At 40.5% G+C, this 19,542-nt stretch overlaps 1 protein-coding gene across 2 annotated transcripts in view; it reads right to left on the minus strand.

Annotated features, from left to right (window-relative positions):
* Nucleotides 1–19,542, minus strand: part of FNDC3B (fibronectin type III domain containing 3B) — a 191,305-nt gene that overhangs the window by 47,744 nt on the left and 124,019 nt on the right. For both annotated transcript variants that reach the window (XM_027724625.2, XM_027724627.2), the window contains exons 7-11: nucleotides 19,283–19,341; nucleotides 12,892–13,049; nucleotides 10,597–10,656; nucleotides 7,738–7,876; nucleotides 7,381–7,434 (exon numbers count right to left, since the gene is read on the minus strand). In XM_027724625.2, the coding sequence (XP_027580426.1) occupies nucleotides 7,381–7,434; nucleotides 7,738–7,876; nucleotides 10,597–10,656; nucleotides 12,892–13,049; nucleotides 19,283–19,341 (470 nt within the window). The remainder of the gene's footprint in view (nucleotides 1–7,380; nucleotides 7,435–7,737; nucleotides 7,877–10,596; nucleotides 10,657–12,891; nucleotides 13,050–19,282; nucleotides 19,342–19,542) is intronic.

The raw sequence follows: 19,542 nt of genomic DNA on the forward strand, positions 1-19,542 counted from the left end.
AGAAATCTGTAATTGGATCGCTATGAAACAAAAACCACACAGTGCTTATTTTAAAAAGCTGTTAAACGATATTAGAATTGGATGTTTCCATACAGGCACTGTGCAAAGGAGGCTGTGTAAGCACTGACAGCGCTGCTTTGCTCCCAAAATCCCACAGATCAGCACAGTCAGCCTGTTTTATATTTGTGAGATGTATCTACAGCTCCTGGCATTCTGCTTGAAACGTGATTTATCCCACTCATTAACAAAAAACCAGGCAAATTAAGGGTAAAATCATCCCTCAATCCACTCAGTCACAGAGGCACAGGAAAGGTGCAGCCAACATTTCTTGCAAGCTCTACCCTCCGTACCTCCATCCCTCCCTGGTCCTTCAGGAATTCTCTATCCCACAAGAGGGCTCTCGCTCCCCACGGTCGAGCCATGGCCAGACCCAGCGGGACAACCCAGGTACAACCAGCCCCATGCTCTGCTCTCCAGGGCAAAATAGATGTATTAATCACAGAGGAATATTTAACGTGCCAGTTCTGCACCGACCCCACTGCTTGGAGCATATGATGAGTGAAGAGGATTTGTTGGGAAGTGTGCAGCTTTGGTAAGAAACTTGGATACCAGAGGGATGGTTTATGGAAGTCTCACATCAGCATGACCTGGAACAGTGATCCATCCTGACAAAGCCAAGATGGGGCAGCAGCCAGAGAGGGTATCGAGACACCTCTCCAGCTCCCAAATCCTTCCTCAGGTACAAACCAGCACGGCTGAGGATAAGGGCACTCAGAAGTTCTCTCCTTCACCTCACCACATTTAAAACCACACAAAAACCTTTTCAATGCACCCCAACTTGGTACACCCTGGGGTAAAAATTAAGCTGAGCTGTTTGCAGGGCAGAGAGCCTAAACCAACAAGGAATATCTGGTTTCATACTATGTCACATGCAGGAAATGATCAATTTGAAATCTTTCTGGAGAAAGGGCATGGACTGCTCAACTCTTCATAAATAATATCTAACAGAGCTGAAGCAGTTTAAAGGCTTTTAATTTCAATACCTGAATGCAAAATTAATGGACAATTACATTATTAAGCACAGCAGAGTAGAAGCCTGGCAAATGACATCCATGGGCTCAGATAGGTGCAGGAGACAGAATTATCTCTGCAACTTCTTCTGACTGAAAAGCTCTGCTATGCCATTTACTATCTTTGGCACCTGTCTCTACAATTTTTAATTATTATTTTATTATCTATATAGGCGTCCCTCACTGCAGACAACAGCTTCACCTGCTGCTGCCTCCTCGGGTTTGCTCTGCCCTCCCACACCCCATTCTTCCTCCATGCTCAATACATCACTTCGCCACTAAAGATCTCAAAAATGCCTGAGTGGGACATGCATTTTTTACTTGGCCATTCTCCAGCTCCTACCAATTTCTACTTATTTTCCCTCAGACTACAACACAGAAGGAAAAACTCCCTAAAATGTTTGTAGTGTATCTCCAGAACGTGTTTTTCAAGCTAGAAACAATCATGCAGATCTCCAGCACGGAATAACAATGTGGAGGCACTGAAGGGACATTTATCACACTGGCAAACAGCCCTAACTTTTATTTATACACAGTGAGCCTACACTTGTTCTGGAACTTGGTTTCGTACACAGTCTCCTTCAACTTCACCCACCTGCTCCAGCTGTAACATTACTGTATGGATCAAGCAAATTAAGAGATGGAATTAGAAGAGAATCATTTTGTAAAATGAGAAAACCTTTTCAGATCTAAATTCCCTAGTTATAGAGTTCTATGATAAAATTACTTTAGGACGAAAAAGATAGGTGACCATACATCCCAGTTCAGCAATAATGCGTGTAAACTCCACACTACACAAAACCACATTAGAAATCCCGTGTTTCAGTAAAATATCCATTCATCAGTGTAAGACTATCAAGAATATATTTTTTTTCTTCCCTATGCAAACTCTCTTTTATAGGTTGAGTTGCATTAAATTAATTTTCCTCCAACTCTTTGATGACTTTACTACTCATAAACAATTGAAAACATTTATTTTTTATTTCTGCTTAAGAATGTAGGTTTTTTTAGTGATTTACCTATGCTTTTTTCCAAGAGAACAAAATGACCAAATACTAAGCATGTGTTTGATAAAGCAATGCTGGCTAAAAAGGAAAAGTCATGGACAATCTCACCTGTAGCACAATGCCTGAACTGAGAGCAACGGGCCAAGGAAACTCTCATTTATCAAACTGGTGGGTTAAAACTTTGCCAAGACTGCCAAACATCTAAGTTATCTTCAACTTTATAACAGTACAAACTCTGATATTGTATATATTTCTCCTGTAGAATTGGTATTGTACATTCCCCAGACTCACTCAGAGACCAACTGGTATTCAAATTACTCAGACTGGCTGGTATTTTGGATTCTATTGGCACTAATTGGAGAGGCTGGCCGATATTTCTAATTATCCTGGCATTAATAGCCTGGAAATAGCCTCTCCGCTCCTTCTCTCCCAAGATTTATGAAAGCACTAATGCTGGCATAATTATAGACAGGAACAACTGGCAGGCTGGTACTGGCTGCCACCCAAGAGTCTTACAGCTTTCCCAGAATCCTTCTCCTATCCTTTGTACACTCGGCATCCAAGTTTTTAATCCTTTAAATAATGTTTCGTAAGTTGCTTAAAATACACTGTATCATTTCCGCAAATATTTCTAATCCCCAGATTTCAGAGGGAATGCTGTCTGACTTCTCCTCCAGGCCTGCTTTCTCCAGCCTGTGTTCCCTATTCTTCTTCAGGACAACCCATACTGTGATGATCATCAGCGCCTGTCAGGAAACAAGAACACTTCAGCTCCACAAATCCCTCAGAATTTGCACAACACTCTAACAGAGCATTTACACACAGTTTTTAAGAGTTTTCCCTGCTATTTCAGCTATATTTCAAGCCACACACTCAACACAGGGTGCCAAAGTGTCTCTTGGCGAGTGTATTTATTGAACAAGGGTTTTGAGCATTTAAATGGGTTTTGTTGACTGCATTCCCTGCAGCACAGGCAGTAAATAAACACAAAAGGAGGAAGTGGCCACTGCAGGTACAGTGATGCAGGAATGGAGCACAGTCCTTCACCACAGAAATCTGCAGCAGAGCTGCCAGCATCAGATCTGCAACCAGGAGGCAGGATGGACATCTGTGGCCACGCCAGCATTAGCTGCTATGTTCAGGTCATACTGGCAATAAAAAGGAACAGACTGATAATCTGACACAGAGCTGCAGAGCAAACTGTCAACAATTAGTGTAACACACCTTAAGATCTCTGCAAAGCATTTATTGTGCAAGTTATACACATAACTGAATTTTCTCTACATACAAACATTTAGAAAATAGCAAAAGACCTAGGAAACATCCCTAGACTATACACAAACCCCAATTTTATCCAAGGCTCTCCTCTTGCATGTCTCACAGGAGTGGCACAGCCACAGAACAGACTCAGAGGGCAAGTGAGTGAACGAGCACAAACATGGAGCTCTGTGTATCCAAATTCCAGTGCAGTATTCACTGAGATACTTTGCTCAGATTATCAGCTGGTAAAAAACAAGCACATCTCTGCTACCTTGAGAAATTAAAAATTTTGTGGCAGAACAAAATGATCTCAATTTACCTATATAATAAACTTCATTATTAACTATCCATCATCAAATCATTAAGTAGTGTGGTGTTGTATCAGTCTCTCTCGAGTAGATTAAAATGAGCTGCTTACTGGATGAGAATTAAAGCGGCTTTGAGTTGTACATAAAACAGAGACACACACTGTGTGAGAGGGATGTCCTTGTTTCTGACTCAGGAACATTCCTCCCCTTTCCCATAGAGAATGAATAGGATACTCTCGCTGCCCATATGCACAAGAGAAACATTTACTTACTACCACTTAATCACAGAACCAGCATTTCACATCTAATTAGTAACAAAGGCCTGATTCTTACAGCAGTGCCAGCAGCATTTTTCAATGCAGTTACAGTTTACTGATTTTGATGAACACTGGCATCAGGAGAAAGCATCACCTCCTTTACAGTCACATTTTCTTTTTGGAATACAACTAATGTGATTTTTTTCTGATTAGCCTTTGCTGACCCTGAATAAACAATCCTGGCACCAAGTCATCAATTGATTAGTTGAGGTTTGTAAGTTCAAAGTTCATAGCAGAGTCAGAAGGTGAAGTTTTCCTTAATTATTAATTTTAATTGATTTTATTGCCAGATGACTATTGTCAGTCCCAGCACCTGAAGTGCAGGCTTGTTGATATCCCACCGGATTTCAAAATAACGGAGATGAGGGGCTGATCCTAACTCTTTAATCCAAATTGGGAGGGAAAAAGATGGAACAGCAGGAATAGCTTTGTCTATCAAGGATTTTACAGAGTCTACAGGTCAGGAAAAACACCAAAACCCAGAACTAAACTGAGGCAGTAGCTGGCACAGTGACTTATTAAGCAGAATTTCCCACCTCACCTAACCCTAGGGCTGTAAAACACGGTGCTCCTGCTGTCGCTTTACAGCAACAATTCACTTTCTGCATATACAAGCGATGCCACCTATGCCCCTGGCTGCATTTTACATGCTACAAACTGTGCCTCCGCCCTGTAAAAACAAGAGGAATGAGGGTGACATACTGCTGAGCATCTGACACGCTCCAAGATCCACAGATCCCAGAGACAGATAACCCATGACCCACCATGAGGGAGCATAGAGGGGCTGCTGGAGCCCTCTCTGTAGCACAGTTCGAGCTGGGGGAACACACAGGTATGACTGGGATACAGCTGGAGGTGCCTGTCTGAACACCTCCACCTCTCCCCACACCTCCTGTGCCTGATGCTAGTTTTGTTTCCACAGTCTGAGGCTGCAGCCTTTGCACAAGAGCTTTCAAGGATCTGCCTACTGTGAGAGTGGCAAGGGCTTTCCACAGCTCATTCACACCATCCTTCCCCAGGAAGGGACCAACTTTCCCAGGCAGGTTGCCATTTTAGGGTGCTTTTCCAACTTTATCATTGGATACATTTCTTGCTCTCCGCTCTTGCAAAGCCCTCCCTGCTTTACAGCCACGATTTAATTTCCTTCTATCGCTGATTTTCCCGTGTTTATATTGTATCCTGTGCCCTGTAGCTAATGAATGCTGCTCTAGCTGAGATCTGGCAGCGTGTTTGCTGTTGCCTGGCAAGTGTTCTCCTCTGCTCTGATGTATTTATTTCTTGATTTCACCAGGACACAGTGTGGCATTGTGGAAAAGTCAGTGCTTTTGCTTACGTGGAGTTTACACAACCAAGTGCGAGGGTACAGAGCACTGCAAGTGAATTCTCTTTTGTACTTGGGAGGTGCAACTCCAGTAGCTGAATGCACTTCATGTCAGAGGCACAACTTGCCATAGCACCTGAAAAAGTGAGTGGAACATCCTGCCGAGCTCACCATTGCATGAGACGAGGTTCCTTCAGATCCAGGCACAGCCAGCCTGCATCTTCAGACTTTTTCTTTAACAAGCCTAAATAGCAGGTTTTAATTCAGTGACTCAAAATGGCATTTCTGTCTCATATCAGAGGAAAAGAATTTTTAGAGAAGCTACACCTGTGGTATTAACTGTCTCAGAACCTGACAACTACTTTTCAGCCAGGAGTCCTGTCAAATCATTGGAGATGTACCAAATTAATTTGTGCAAGGTCATTATTCTTTCATCTGTGCTGGCTAGTTCTCCATTGTGATCTCAGATTTCATGGCTAATTAAAGGTAATTAAAATAGATAGACTAATGGAATCAGGATGCCTCAATTTTTCCCCATTGGTACCTGAGCTACCCAAAACCAAACTGCTTTTGCCCTGTGAAAAAGACATATCATAACCATTCTTTCTGAAGACAAAACTCTAGGTATATAATCAGTATTAAAGGGTATAAAGGACGAAAGAATTTTAGAATTGCCATACATATATATACATATATATGCATATATATATATATATATATAAAATTATGTCTAGGCTCCATGCAGACAAAATGAATATCCGAAGTATTTGCACTGTATTAATGGTCTGCTGGTGGTCTCTTCTGACAAGACCTTCTTCTGCTTTCCTTCCCTTTGCAGGCTAAAATAATCCACATTTCCACTGCTTCACTGCTTGGTGCTGTTATGTTCCCATGGCTCCAAATTACTGGAAGCCTTGGAAGAGATCACAAGTGCACAGTCAAGGTGTCACAGAAGGCGTAACGGGATCATCCTGGCCAATCCTTTTGGAGAAATATCTCTTTAATCCCTTTTCCCAGACCTCACACTCCGCTTTTTTCCCTCTTCACTGATGACCTTTCCCCTTCCATTATGCAGAGAGGGACAGCAAGTCATTCTGAAGTTATTGTTTTCAGTTCAGAGGGTTTCTCATCATGCAGACCCCACTTGCTGTGACAGTGCATACAATAAATGTTTGCACAGTGAGTGGTTCCAAACACCCAACATGTGCCAGAATGATCTGGGAATGTGTTATTAGTGCAATAATGGAAAACTATTCATAACAGAACACTCCCTTCAGAATATTTTTAGACTACAAAAGACCTCAAGAGATGTTTCTCAGACTGCACAACCGGACACCCTTTCATACCCTTCATTTCCTGACTCATGACTCTTTTTTTCTTTACATGTTGCCCAAGCCCTTTCTGTCACCCATTATGTATTTTTTCCTTCAAAGATGATACTCCCTGACTCATGCTTTCTGCAGAAATATGGCTTGCACAAAAGAAAGGAGGCAGAAAGTAATCAGGGGACAGAGGGAGGATTCACAAGAACCCACCTCCAAAAAATCATCCACACCATGTTGTCAGGGCACCCTCCCCAACAGCCCATTGCTCACTAACCACTAAAATAGGAGAGAACTTAATTCCTTTTATGCTTGGATGGGGACTAATTGTCACTATGTAAAGGACACTTCTTTTGACCCTGAGTACATTCTCTGTAGAAAGGGCTGCAAGATCATAGCTTGTCTTCTCTGAGGCAGGAACAGTGTTTATTCTGCACTCAGTCAGCAAACAGAAGAAAGAGATCATGAACAGAACTCTAAGATACATTACAAGTAATGAAATAGTAAGCAATGCCAATTAACAAATAATATACACCAAATGAATGATAAAAGATTTCATGAGTACAGAACATTATCTCTGCATAAAATAAACTGAATGGAAAGTTTTCCCCTCGCTGCCCCTTTCACCTTTCCAACTCTTTACCTAATGTCATCAGGATTTCATTTTCCTCTTTCTATTTTCTCCTGTATTTAATTATTTTTCTTCACTCAGCAAATCCTTGTAAAGTCCGAGTACCATTTATTTGTGTATTTATTTCAACTAGTTACAACTTACCTCATCCCACTCCAGAAGGTAGCTGGTGATTTTTGAACCATTATCAATGGGTGCCTACAAACAAAAATAAACAAAAGGTGACTTGGGGAATAGAAGAAAACTACTTCACCACCCCCCAGGCAAATGACTACAGTTTCAAGTGCTTTGCACGTGGCTTGGTGACCTCTTAAGGATAATGAAACACATACATTTTAAAAGTCAAGTCAGTGCACAGGAAGGGATTTGTCAGAGTAGAGCAAGTTCAAGTCCCTTACTGAAAAATGACTGTCTCAGCTTTCAATTATTTTCAGTATTTATGCTCACTGTCAGTAAACTCCATTTTTCCCTGCTTTCTTGCCCGATCCCAGCGTTACCTACCTTCCACTGTAAGGTTAAGGAGCTTTTGGTCCTGTGTGAGGGTTTGGGTGGGAAGGGACACTCTGGTGCTGAGCTGTGAGTGGTGAAGCTTACTGGCTCTGAGCAGGATCCCTTTACTGAGTTGTACATTGCATATACCCTGGAAAGAGTAATCAAGTGGGTTATAAATTTGCTGACAGTTACACTGGCACTGTCTCAGCCACAGTATTTGACTACCAAAGCATCCACGATACCATTCACTAATGACAGATTTATCACAGACCAGTGTCTGTCCTTATTTTACTTCAGTTCAAACAAGTATGCAAAAAAAACCCCAAAAACCCACACAGCAGAAGGCAAACAGTACAGTAATTTGTGCAAATACTCCCAGAGACGATTGTTACCTTCATCATCTTTTCTTTCCACCACTACTTCCTTGTAATTGCCAGACTTCCATACACTGTGCTAAAATTCTCTTTGCAACACAACAGAAAGTATGCGCTCATGAGAAAAAGGTGTCAACTTTAACACCTGCTTTACACTTGAGTCCCATGTATCACGTTGAGTGGTGGTAACTGCTGGTCTCCTTCCACGGGTACAAGCTCATCCTACATAGCTCAGGTGTCAACACTTAGTGGACTTCCATGGATTAGAACTAACACAGCTCAGCAATATTACTCCGATAAACTAAAAATCTTCAAAGCAAATTTGATTTCAGGTAAATCTATATATCACCATAGAGGGGGATATTAAATACAAAACCATGTGGGAAAGCAAATAGGATATAGTTGAGCACTTCCTCAAGAGGTGCCTTTCTCTGAAAAATTAATGGTGTTATTTTTTCCCTTCACATTTTCCATGCAGCAAAAGAAAGTGCAAATTGGAAGTCTTCTACTCAAAAAAAAAGTTCAAATCGTGACCAGACGATGACCTCTGAGTTGGCTGTAGCTATTGTGTACTTGAATGCAGAGCTAAAGAAAGGGCAATTTCTAAATTTGTTTTCAGTAGATAAGAGTAATTTCTGTACAATGGCCACCTACGTAGAATCAAACCTTTTGGGGGAGGCTGACAAGAACTGCTGTAGTGCTGCTTTACCCATCACCTATTAGCAGTCAGGAGTGAAAACAAATGCAATTTGTGTACATCTGCTGGAAATGAGCACAGCCAAGCATCCAACACAAACCATAAGGGAATAAAACCATGAGAAAACGAACTTAGGGGGCATCCTCTGCATGTCACTGAAACACAGCACAGTCAGCCCTGAAGGTACCACAAGAATACACCTGAAGAAAAGCAAGCAGTGGGTTCAGAGTGAACCAGGTTGTCCCAGGTGCCCCACAGGGCAGCAGCAAAAACAAGTACCTTGTCTGGTGGAGACAAAGCCCCGAGAGATGCTGCCAAGGTTAAGGAGACCCAAAGCGATCCGCCCAGTAACTGCTGGCCCTCAAATTTCTTTACTGAACAGATTTATTTCTTCACAGATGTTAATACATAATGCAGTTACAGTGAAGAAAAAAAAAACTGTCATGGAAAGCAAATAGGCAGTTCGTTCGGTGTCGGCTCGCTCCACTGCAAACACGGGCTGCTGCTTTGCAAGGCTGACTTTTATATTTAGCAGTCACTTGTTTCTGAACAGAAGTTACTGTTAATTGTTCACAAATGAATTATAATTTGATAAACCTGCAGGAAGGTGGAGGGAGCTGTAGGTAAGGGAGGAAGAAGTCAGTCAGGACATGGGACAAATACCCCTAAAAATGACCAAGACTCAACTGCACATGGTGACCACTGGTGTTTGAAGGTGGCTTCAAAAGAGATGCTCAATGCTTACAGCAGGAAGCTCAACAGTGTTTTACAACCTTCTTCTCCTTGCTACCATCCCTGTTGTAGCCGGAACTCCTGCCCAACCCAGGAGCTGCATCTTTTCCTAATTTATGATGAATTACTTCTGGTCTTCTCCTTCTACTTGAAAATTTTATTTTAGGGCTCCACTAGAAACTACCCTTAAAACTGAAAAGAACCTATAGTATCAGAACAAGATGCACACACTTAGGTGTTGGATCTTTTTTAGAGCTCAGAAGCAAGGTGTCCTTTAAAGTTTTGCAAACAGGAACAGCCTTGACATGAAACAGCACATCATGCTTAGCCCTTGTTTGGAAAAACAGAAGGGAACAATAGGTAGGAATGAAAGGATTTTTTTTTTAAAGGATATGGAGGGTAACTGAACAGGATGTGAATTTGAAGCCTTAGTACATAAACAAGTCTTTAAAAAAAAGCAACATGAACAGGTAATGCAGACGATGTTAAAAACATCAGGGAGCAAAACTAGAATGTGTTAATAGTTAATAAATGTGTAAAACACATTTTCAGAATCAAAGAGAAATATGCCCTGAACATATCAGCACAGATCAGTGCGAATCAATCTTTTTTTCTTGCAAAAAATGCTGAAATTACTACAGTCAGATGGATCTGTAATCAGCAAATTTACTTCCCAAAGCACAGACTATTTATGAACAAAGCAGGCTGGAGAACTTTCAGAGTTACAGTAGCTGAAGAAACACCAGTTGCTTGAGTCAAGTTTTTAAGCAGCTTCAGGTATCTCACTTTCAAACACAGGAATACAGACATGTAGACTTCTTTTTCCCTCTTTCTACAGCAATGACAACACAACAGAAAACGTTGTTTGAGAAGCATGCTCATAATTTAAAGTCCAAGAAAAAAAATCTACTGCAAAATATGTAGAAATCATTGAAAAATACACCTACAGAGGTGACCATTAAATTCTTGAACTACACTGTATATTTAGTTGAAAAACTTTCACATTTATTCTCATATAATGGAAGAGTTTATATTTAAGTGACATTCACATCCACACTAACTCACCTGACGTGATAATCTGTTGCTGGCCTAAGGTCCTTCAGGTTATATTCTAATTCTTCTCCACTGCAAGAAAGAACGCCAAACTCAACAAATTAGTAAATTATAAGTAGTATCACACTTAGTACAGCTAGTGATTTTCTAGTGATATTATAATTTGAAAGAAAAGAGATAATCCCACCAAAGAAAAACAATATAACAATAAAACAACAAAAAATTATCAATATATAACAATAAAAACAAAGTAGCAAACAATATACCAACAATTTGTCAACATACTTCATGTTTCTTGAAAACTTTATAAAGCTCCATATACACAGAAGAAACAAATTTATCATCCCAATTTATACAGTAAACCAGCTATATGGGTTTACTTCAATGCTTGGATTTTGTTGATATTTGCATAAAGCTCACTGTGGTTTTCTACTCTCCCTGAGCTGAAAAAAAGAATGGAATCCAAACATTATTTCTGTACTTTCTGCACATTCCTTATTTCAAAATACTTTATAAAAAGTGAACCATTGAACTTCAGAGGAAGAAGCAGTTTCTTGCACAACTGTTCCACTTATTTGCTTTCTCCTCCAGAATGATGCTCCCTGTGAGGATCATGACAAGGAGACTTTAATTAATGCCTGAACAGCTGGACCCAGTTCTCCTTTAATGCTAAGAGAAGTAAAAGCACAGAGTTTCAGACATTTTAGGAAAAAACCCAGCAAATAATCTATTAATTTCAAATGTAGCCAACATAGTTAGGGCTATTCTTTTTCCTTCTGGCTTGTTTGCTGGTAAATGAACACTGGGCTCAGTCATGTGTTGCCAGTTCTGTGAAGATTAAGGTACGGGTCAGTGCTTAATAAGTAATAGCCGTCTCATGTAAGAGCCTGGCTTATCCGTGATTTTATTAAAATATGGGAAACAAGAAAGCTCTCAATTTAGCATAAAGGAATATTTCATAGCTAGCTGGACAAATACAGGGAGACGCCTCAAAATCAAGAGAACAAAATTCACCAGAAAGTACATGTCAAAAATACACCAGAAACCAAAAAAAAAACAAAACAACTCTTTGTTTTCATATAATTCAATGCTCTGCAAATTCTTTCTTTTCCCCCCTCTGAAATGAGTTCACCTCCTTGCAAAGACAATGTATCTGACATATTGCTGAGTTTCTTTTGCCTATAGTAATAACAATTACTGCTGCTCCTGATGGAATGTACTACCACATCAAGCTAATGGCTGCACTCTGGCCAGCAGCAGGAGACACATCACCACCAGCAGCTTTAAAACAGATGCGCAACGTTTCCTAACCAGGAGAAAATGTGCAGCCCTCTCACCAGCAAGCACAAGAAGTACTAGAAGGTGTCCTTCCCATTTTAGAAGCTCAGCAGCACATACTGAACTATGGAGATGCTCACACTGGCTCACAAATAGCCAGTGTAAACGCCAGAAAAAAAAAAATTAAAAAAAATCAGGCAGCCTTTCTCTGGTTTATACCTTGTTTTTGCATTACCCAAAACCTGCCTTCAGCATACCAAGAGGAATACCCTTAAGAAAGGAGATGGCTTGGTCTCAAGAGGTAATTCCATAAATGCTCTATCACCTGGACTTTATTTAATGAGATTTGGGAAGGATTAGGTATTTCACAATAGCCAAGGTCACATCTCCAAATTTTCCTTCCTAGATGTCATTAGCGGGGAAAAAGAAAAGCATAACACCATATGTACTTGATCACAGAATGAGCTCAGAGGATCACTGCAAGGAGACACAGAGAAATCCCTCTGAATTTTTACTGAGGGCTGCTGGGAGCCAAGTATTCGGGTTTTCTGGGGAGCCTCTATAACCTACTGATGGCTGTAACTCCCTCCTCTGCTCATCTAAGACACTACAAGGCAGCAAAGCCCCCAAATTTTGCTCGTTAGCTGAAATAACAAGCTTTATTGCGCTAAATTCTGCAAGTCCACACAAAACCAGCCCATTAGGAAGGCAGGTGTGGTGTACACGGAAGGTTCTGACATTTAGCATAGGAGAGAAATTAACCTTTTCACTGGCAATGGGAGAGGCAGCACAGGCTGCAGGAGCTGCCACGTGCCAGGGATGTGGGACGGGATGGCAATTAGGGACCTTGTGACGTGCACTCAGCTCCCTGCAAGCTCCTCTGGCGAGGGGGCCGACGGGACAGCTGAGGGAACAACCAGAGGGTGCTCCAATGTGCCCTTCTTCTGTGACTGATGGGCATGCCAGCTCTGAAAAGCTCAGAGAATTTATTCCCAATGAAAACACAAGTGTAAAAAATGGCGCTGTTACCTGTAAATTATCTTGTATTTCCCATCCCTCCCTTTATCCGATAAGGCAACCTCGTAGGTACAGGTGTAAGGCAAACCGTTGTTGTGTCTATCTGCATTTAGAAGGCCAGTGGGAGGTGACCAGGAAAGTAAAACTGTTCTTGCTTGAATATTTGTAACCTGTAGAAGAAACATCAGTTACTCTGAATTCTGAGAAAAAAAAAACCACTATCCTCTAAGTTTTTGTTTTCTGCTTGCATCTTCACAACCCATTTCTTGTAAAATGGAAATTTCAGAGCTAGAGTTGAAAAGTAAAGGGTCAGAAATGGTCAACAGCAAAAACAAAAATACAGATTTATGGCATAAAGTAATTTCTAACAGATGAGCAATATGGAGAGATTTCTCCCTGCAGTGAACTGACTCGTCACTGTCTGAGCATCCAACAAAGGATGCCTCACACCACTCTGGAAGTACCTGTTGCCATGGCTATTACCAGAAAGGAGCTGGAACTAAGTGGAACAAAGACTTTATCCTACAGATTGTTTTATACACAATAATTTCTCTAAAGTCTTTTTAGGGAGACTTCTCTAAAAAAACTCTTATGGTTTTTTCAGTCATCCTATTCCTCCTTATCATTTGAAACTGTAATAATTCAACTGCAAATAAGTTAAAAAAAAACAATTTAATCTGCAAATTTACACTGACTCAAAAGCCTAAGTGAAAATCATAACAGAAGTCCAACTTGTCAATTAAAAATTACACTGCAAATCAATCACTTTGTGCCAAGATAAAGACTGACTGTGTGATCTGCAGTGGCCCCTGGGTGTGACACCTCCACGGCAGATGGGTGAGGATTCTCTATCAGTAAAACACAGAAGAAACACCTGAAACCCGGGCACTAAAACAATTTTATCACCCCAACAGTGCAGCTGTATTCTTGTGGAGACCCAGGTCCACCTAACTCCAGATTGACCGAGCTTAGAGAACTGGCATCACCTTGCTCACCAGGACAGCTGCTGGCACATCAGCTGCACGTACCCGACAGCAGCTTCCCAGAGAACAGCCTTCTGTTATCAGGTTAAGAAAGAAGAAAAACATCCCCCTGCCACTGTCCCAGAAGAAAAAGAAATAAGAAGCAATAGTTGCACTGGCTATCTGGGAAAAGCAGCACATTTTTATACATGCCTGCTGAAATAGCACAGGGAAGCCTCAAAGCCTCCAGAGCCTCAAGTGCTCTGCCACAAACTCTCCACTTTTCATCATGAAAATTATGTTCTTCCTTCTTAACTGTAGTGAATATATGAAGAATATTCTTTTAGCTACACTCCATGAAGAGGAATCAAAGACTGAGGTTTTATATTCTTTAGTTCTCCTATGCATCAAATTTCACTGGTTCTATCATTTTAACAGATTTTTCCAACACACAGAGCAAGATGTTGTTATTTTGGAAGGCATAAGATGGATGCAGGTGCTCAGTTATACATTTCCTAAGTTTTGTTGAGACAAGTGAAACCCCTTACCTGTAAATTATTTGGTAATGAAGTTTCAGCAATCAGCTTTAAAGGACTCCCTGTTTACAAATCTGGCTCCTGGATATCTTTACAGATGGAGAATATTTAACTTCTCACGTGAAAACACATTGCTTGCAGCTGATGAGCACTGCAACTGTTGTGTCTGATACCCATAATATCAAGCAGATTCTTTCTGAGCAAGTCATAAATCCATTTTTAACAGACTGACACCATGAAGTAGGTGACACCATGAAACATATCTTAAACACCGTGATCTCAAAAGTTAAAGATTTTAATTTATAGCAGCACAGTCAAGTCTTGCCAAAAAAGAAAACCTTTGTTCAACCTAATGTGAAAAATAAGTTTTAAGGTAAGAAAGTTTAAGTAGCATCAGGCTTTCTTAGTAAAAAACATGGACATGCAAATTCTTGTAAGAATTTTCAAGGTATTTCTTGTTTTCACGGCATTTTCTTGCCATATTTTTCTGATACTATGAAATCAATGTTTACTTCAAGAACTTGGACCAGAGGACACCAATACTGGCTTAGATAGCTTATAAGACACTTGAATGGTTCAAGTGAGATAAGTTAAATTTTTGAGATATATATATATATATACACACACATGCGAATGAAAACGTGGCAAGGATATTTGGAGCTAAAAGTCCATATTTTAAATAATATTTTGATCAGAAAACTGAATACTAAGATCCAAATAGATTTTTATTTTTTAACAGACATTACTACTATGCCAGCTCAGCCCATCAACATGCAGTTTCTTTTATTATGGAAATACGCTTGCATAATTGTTTTTCATAAATTCAGGCAGACTTGGAGCTGGAGGCACGATATCCTGCCAATGTTCTATTGAAATGTTTTTCTCTATGACTACTCCCAAGGACACACGTATATATTCCACGTACAGCAAAACTCTGGCCCTTCATGAACTTCAGCAATCTGTAAAAAGTTAGGTCTTAAGTTTCTTAAAATAAGAGAAAGTATCTTATGGACTAACTGCTAGAAACTGTTAGACTGTGATTCTGAAGTCTGAGTGCAGACATTTCCATGCAGAGGATGAAAGTCCAAACGCAGTTGCTAAGCTGCTCCAGCTACACCATTAATTTCTTACTGATAGAGAGAGTGGCTGCTGGCTGCCTCAGCGGTGGTGGGTACACAGCAACTGCTGGTGAGGCTTAAAAATAAACACCAGAAATCGTTAAATACAATTCTTAGCTGCACTGAGTACACACAGCAAGTGCAGGAAAGCAAGTGAGAGGTCACTGTCTGTGTGATAAAAGTCAGAGAAGGCAAATCTATACCCTCCCCGGGTACAGAAAGCACAATAGGGCTGTGCACGTCAGCACGAGCGCTGGGAACGGACTTGTTTGTGTGGCAGGAGATAAACCCGTGTGCTGCTCCCCCACCAACAGGCTGATACCATATCACGTCTACCTGCCAAAGGCATATCTCTTCAATATCTCATTTCATGGCCAAAGCCACCACTTAGTTTACCAAGGAACTCCTACCTGGAGCAGGAAGCACTAGCTTTGCTGGGAAAAAGGGTAAGTTAAATAAATGGGGTTATGATATGCTGAGAATAACAAGCAGGCACACGCAAAACAGCTTTTCTTACTTATACAAGTAAGAAAACAACTTTTATCTCCAACTTTTCTTACTTATACAAACACCTTTCAAAAGATATGGAGCAGTTGAACAGACCTGGACCAGCCCTTTCCATGCCTAAGGAACAGCCCAGCTACCATCACAATGGTGGGCTTAACGTCCCTTCTGAACTTGCAGACATAAATACTTCACTATCAATAAAAACCAGTTTATTGTTCATTAATGGTGCCCTAACTCCATCCACCCAAAATACAAGCAGCCAGAGTACCTCTTCCTAGGCTGTGCAGGTAAACCTTTGTGCTCCTTCTAGTTACTGCAGCCTGTCTCATCTGTCCCCAAAATTGCTGTGCTGGCTTTGACAAGGGCTGGCTCGGCCTTTTAGCCGAGACCTAACAAAAGATTTTCCCACAAGGAGTTTTGTGTGTCTGGTGAAAAGCACAGTTAATTAGTTTCTGAAAACTTCTCAGTTTACACAGTAAATGCCTCCTTTCTGTGCTATCAAAACTCGGTGGTGTAAATAATTATTCCATAAAAACCCCTGGGAAAGAATCCAGCTCCTGCACCACTTCAATAAGGTTACAAGACTGATGAATATCGGCCCTTCCCGTCTTTCAGGTAATGAAAAATGTTTCTGTACAACTTTCATTATCTTTCAAATTCCGGGTTAGCATTCACAGGCATCGTGTGGTTCGGGGGCTCATTGTATGTGTGTGAGAACTACACTGCAAGCAACATTCATTTACTCCCTCGAGGGCAGGGTTTGAAAGACTCGGGGGTCAAATGAATTCATGGTTATTACTGGGTCGAGATTCTGCTTATAAACTATGGCTCTAATCCTGCAACTTTAGGCAAAAATCCCAATGTTTAAATATGAGTTTCGCTGCAGAGCAAGTCAGCGGGAGCAGGCTGCCTTCGGAAAGTCAAACTGATGTTTGAGCTCTGGCTGGACAGACCTGTGGTGATTCCTCATGGGGGGTGATGCCCCTCGGCAGCCACACACTGGACACAGCAATGCTGCCCCCCTGCCACCCAGAATCAAGTTTCCCTTCCCTCACTGAAGTTATTTGTTTTAGAGAATGCTTACTTTGTCTGCGATAACGTGAATTGAAAATATATTTCAGTTTAAATAAAACTGGGGGGGAATAAAAGCCAAAGGAGTCTTTTAAAATTTTTGCTGTTAAAGGGACAAAGCTATAATTAAATTTACAGTTTGGCTGCACGTCTCTCAAACAGGTAACAGTATCTATTATCAAAAGCAGATTTTTTTATAGAGTAATAATTTTAAAAGTGTGTATATTTTGTATTCTGAGAGGTACCTGTGCAAGCCAGACACCTCCTACTGATACCATGGCTGTGGAGTCTCCTCAGGAGTTGCTTACAAGCCTAATCCCTCTGGATGGCTTCCATACCATTGATGATGGAGGGAGTTGCTCACTTGGACACATCAAAGCCATGTGCTGCAGACACAGCATCACTCCACTTGCCACTGACTCACCGCTCTGTGCTCTTTTGTTTTGCATCATTTCTTTCTTCACTATTGTTTTTCTATACATTGTTTCATTTTTCATTCATATATGCATACGGCTTGCCAAGCAACATGGGCCATGATGTGATATATTCCTATCAAGTGTAATACTGACTACACACACACACATAATCATTCATAGCAATTAATGGTTTGTGAGAGTCCTGTGAGTTTAATTACTCACAAATGTCAAAGTTACAGGGAGAATAATAGATAATCCCTAGCATCACCTCACTAAATGTCATTATTATTGAACCACCATTTGTCATGCTTTAGATTTTCTTTTAAAAAAAAAATCCTAGTTGTTATGATTAAAGGAAAATTATTTTTGTCTACTTTTAGTTTCTTGTTCCTTTCTGCTTTAGAGGCTCTGGTTACCATAAATCTAACTGTACAGATCTCAGAATCCTGCAAATTGCTCAAATAGCTTCTCTTCCTACCTCTAAAGATGAAAGTATGAAATAAGCCATTTTTCTTGTCAGCTTTCTGGATCTTTGTAAAAGCACCTGGCTGTGGCTATTGACCAGATGAGTAACATTCGGGTGGTCCTTGGTACAAAAATATTGACTTTCTCTGTACAATAAACTAACCTAATTTTGTGCTAAGTGCACTTTCTCCCCTTCTGATCACCCTGAAACTCTTTTCTCAGTCTTCAGCTTACAATGGTCACTTGTTTCTAAATGAAATGAGGTGACTTTCCTTCTTGTGAACAGAACTCAGGCTGGTATTTATCATCTCTGCAGGTCTGGTTTAGATTCTGGCTCCTGTCGATGCCATGACACCAGGATCCAACACCTACTGATAGAGCAATTTAAGACCAAACACCTTTTGTATGTATTGAGAACAAAAAGCATCCAAGAGTCCAAAAATAAAACTCAGCCTGTGCTCCTGCTTGCCTCTCCCGAGCTCTGCCACTTCTGCAGCCAAGGCTCCCACTGCAGAATTTCTTTGTATCAGCCTCCAGCAGCTACTGTCAAATCCAGTCTTTAGATGAGCTTTCCAATCACTACTTTTTATTTATTTGCTTATTTTTTTACTATCTTTCCAGCTGGACAGAGAAAGGCCTGAACTCTGAGAGAGCAAAGGAGTCTGCTTTGTGATTGCTTCTTCCAGTGCTGGTTTGGACCATTCCTTTAGATCCACAGTACTCTTCTGGTTTTCATTTGACACACCAAACTAGAAAAACATGACATTCAAAGGGGTTACAACCAGACTTATTAATACCCTCACCTGACTGTGGTCACACTCAACAGTAGGGTTATTTACATGGTCATTCAATTCCATTCTAATTCACAGGCTTTTATGGCTCAGACAAACACAGACTATAGTAATTTGCCATTGAATAATAGAATTAGCTTAATTTAATCATGATTAAAGACATATATTGCTCATGACAAATAAAATTAAACCCAGGGGACAGGGGGTAAGAGCTATGCCACTCACCCCAGTGCACAGAGTTCCCCACCACAGTATCAATACTGGGAGTTGTCCTCTGGAAAGAGGTAACTGGTACAATTCCTGCAGTAGGCAGAGCCCCCAAATAGCCCAAAAGATCCTTTAGATTTATATCACAGCAAAATGAGTTAGATAGATATATAGATATATAGACACCTATATATAGAGATATACAGTGGCAACAACCTATTAAGGAAAAAATTCAGAGGTGCTCCCCTGTGAAATCACCAGTATGTTGTGACACAATCTACGTATCAAAGTTGCTATTATAGATGTGTGTGGCAATTTGGGATCACATACCTGTGGTTTCTCCATTCCAGAAAGAATGTCTTGAACTCTTTTTGTTTCTGAATCAAATTCTGTAAAATAGAGAATGTGGAAATTACCAAAATAGGAAGAAAAATAAATTACCAAAATTAAACAAAAATGTCAAGTTATGTCAATAATTCTTCTGGAATTTGTAAACAAGGGAATGAGAGAGACAGACATTACCTGCAGGTGAGCATCAGTTGTTTTGCTCTTGTGAATTCAAGGTATGCAGTTATATGGATTAATATTAC

Source organism: Pipra filicauda, unplaced genomic scaffold (genome assembly GCF_003945595.2).
Source record: "Pipra filicauda isolate LSUMZ 115617 unplaced genomic scaffold, ASM394559v2 scaffold9_size5747161_pilon, whole genome shotgun sequence".
NCBI lineage: Eukaryota > Metazoa > Chordata > Aves > Passeriformes > Pipridae > Pipra > Pipra filicauda.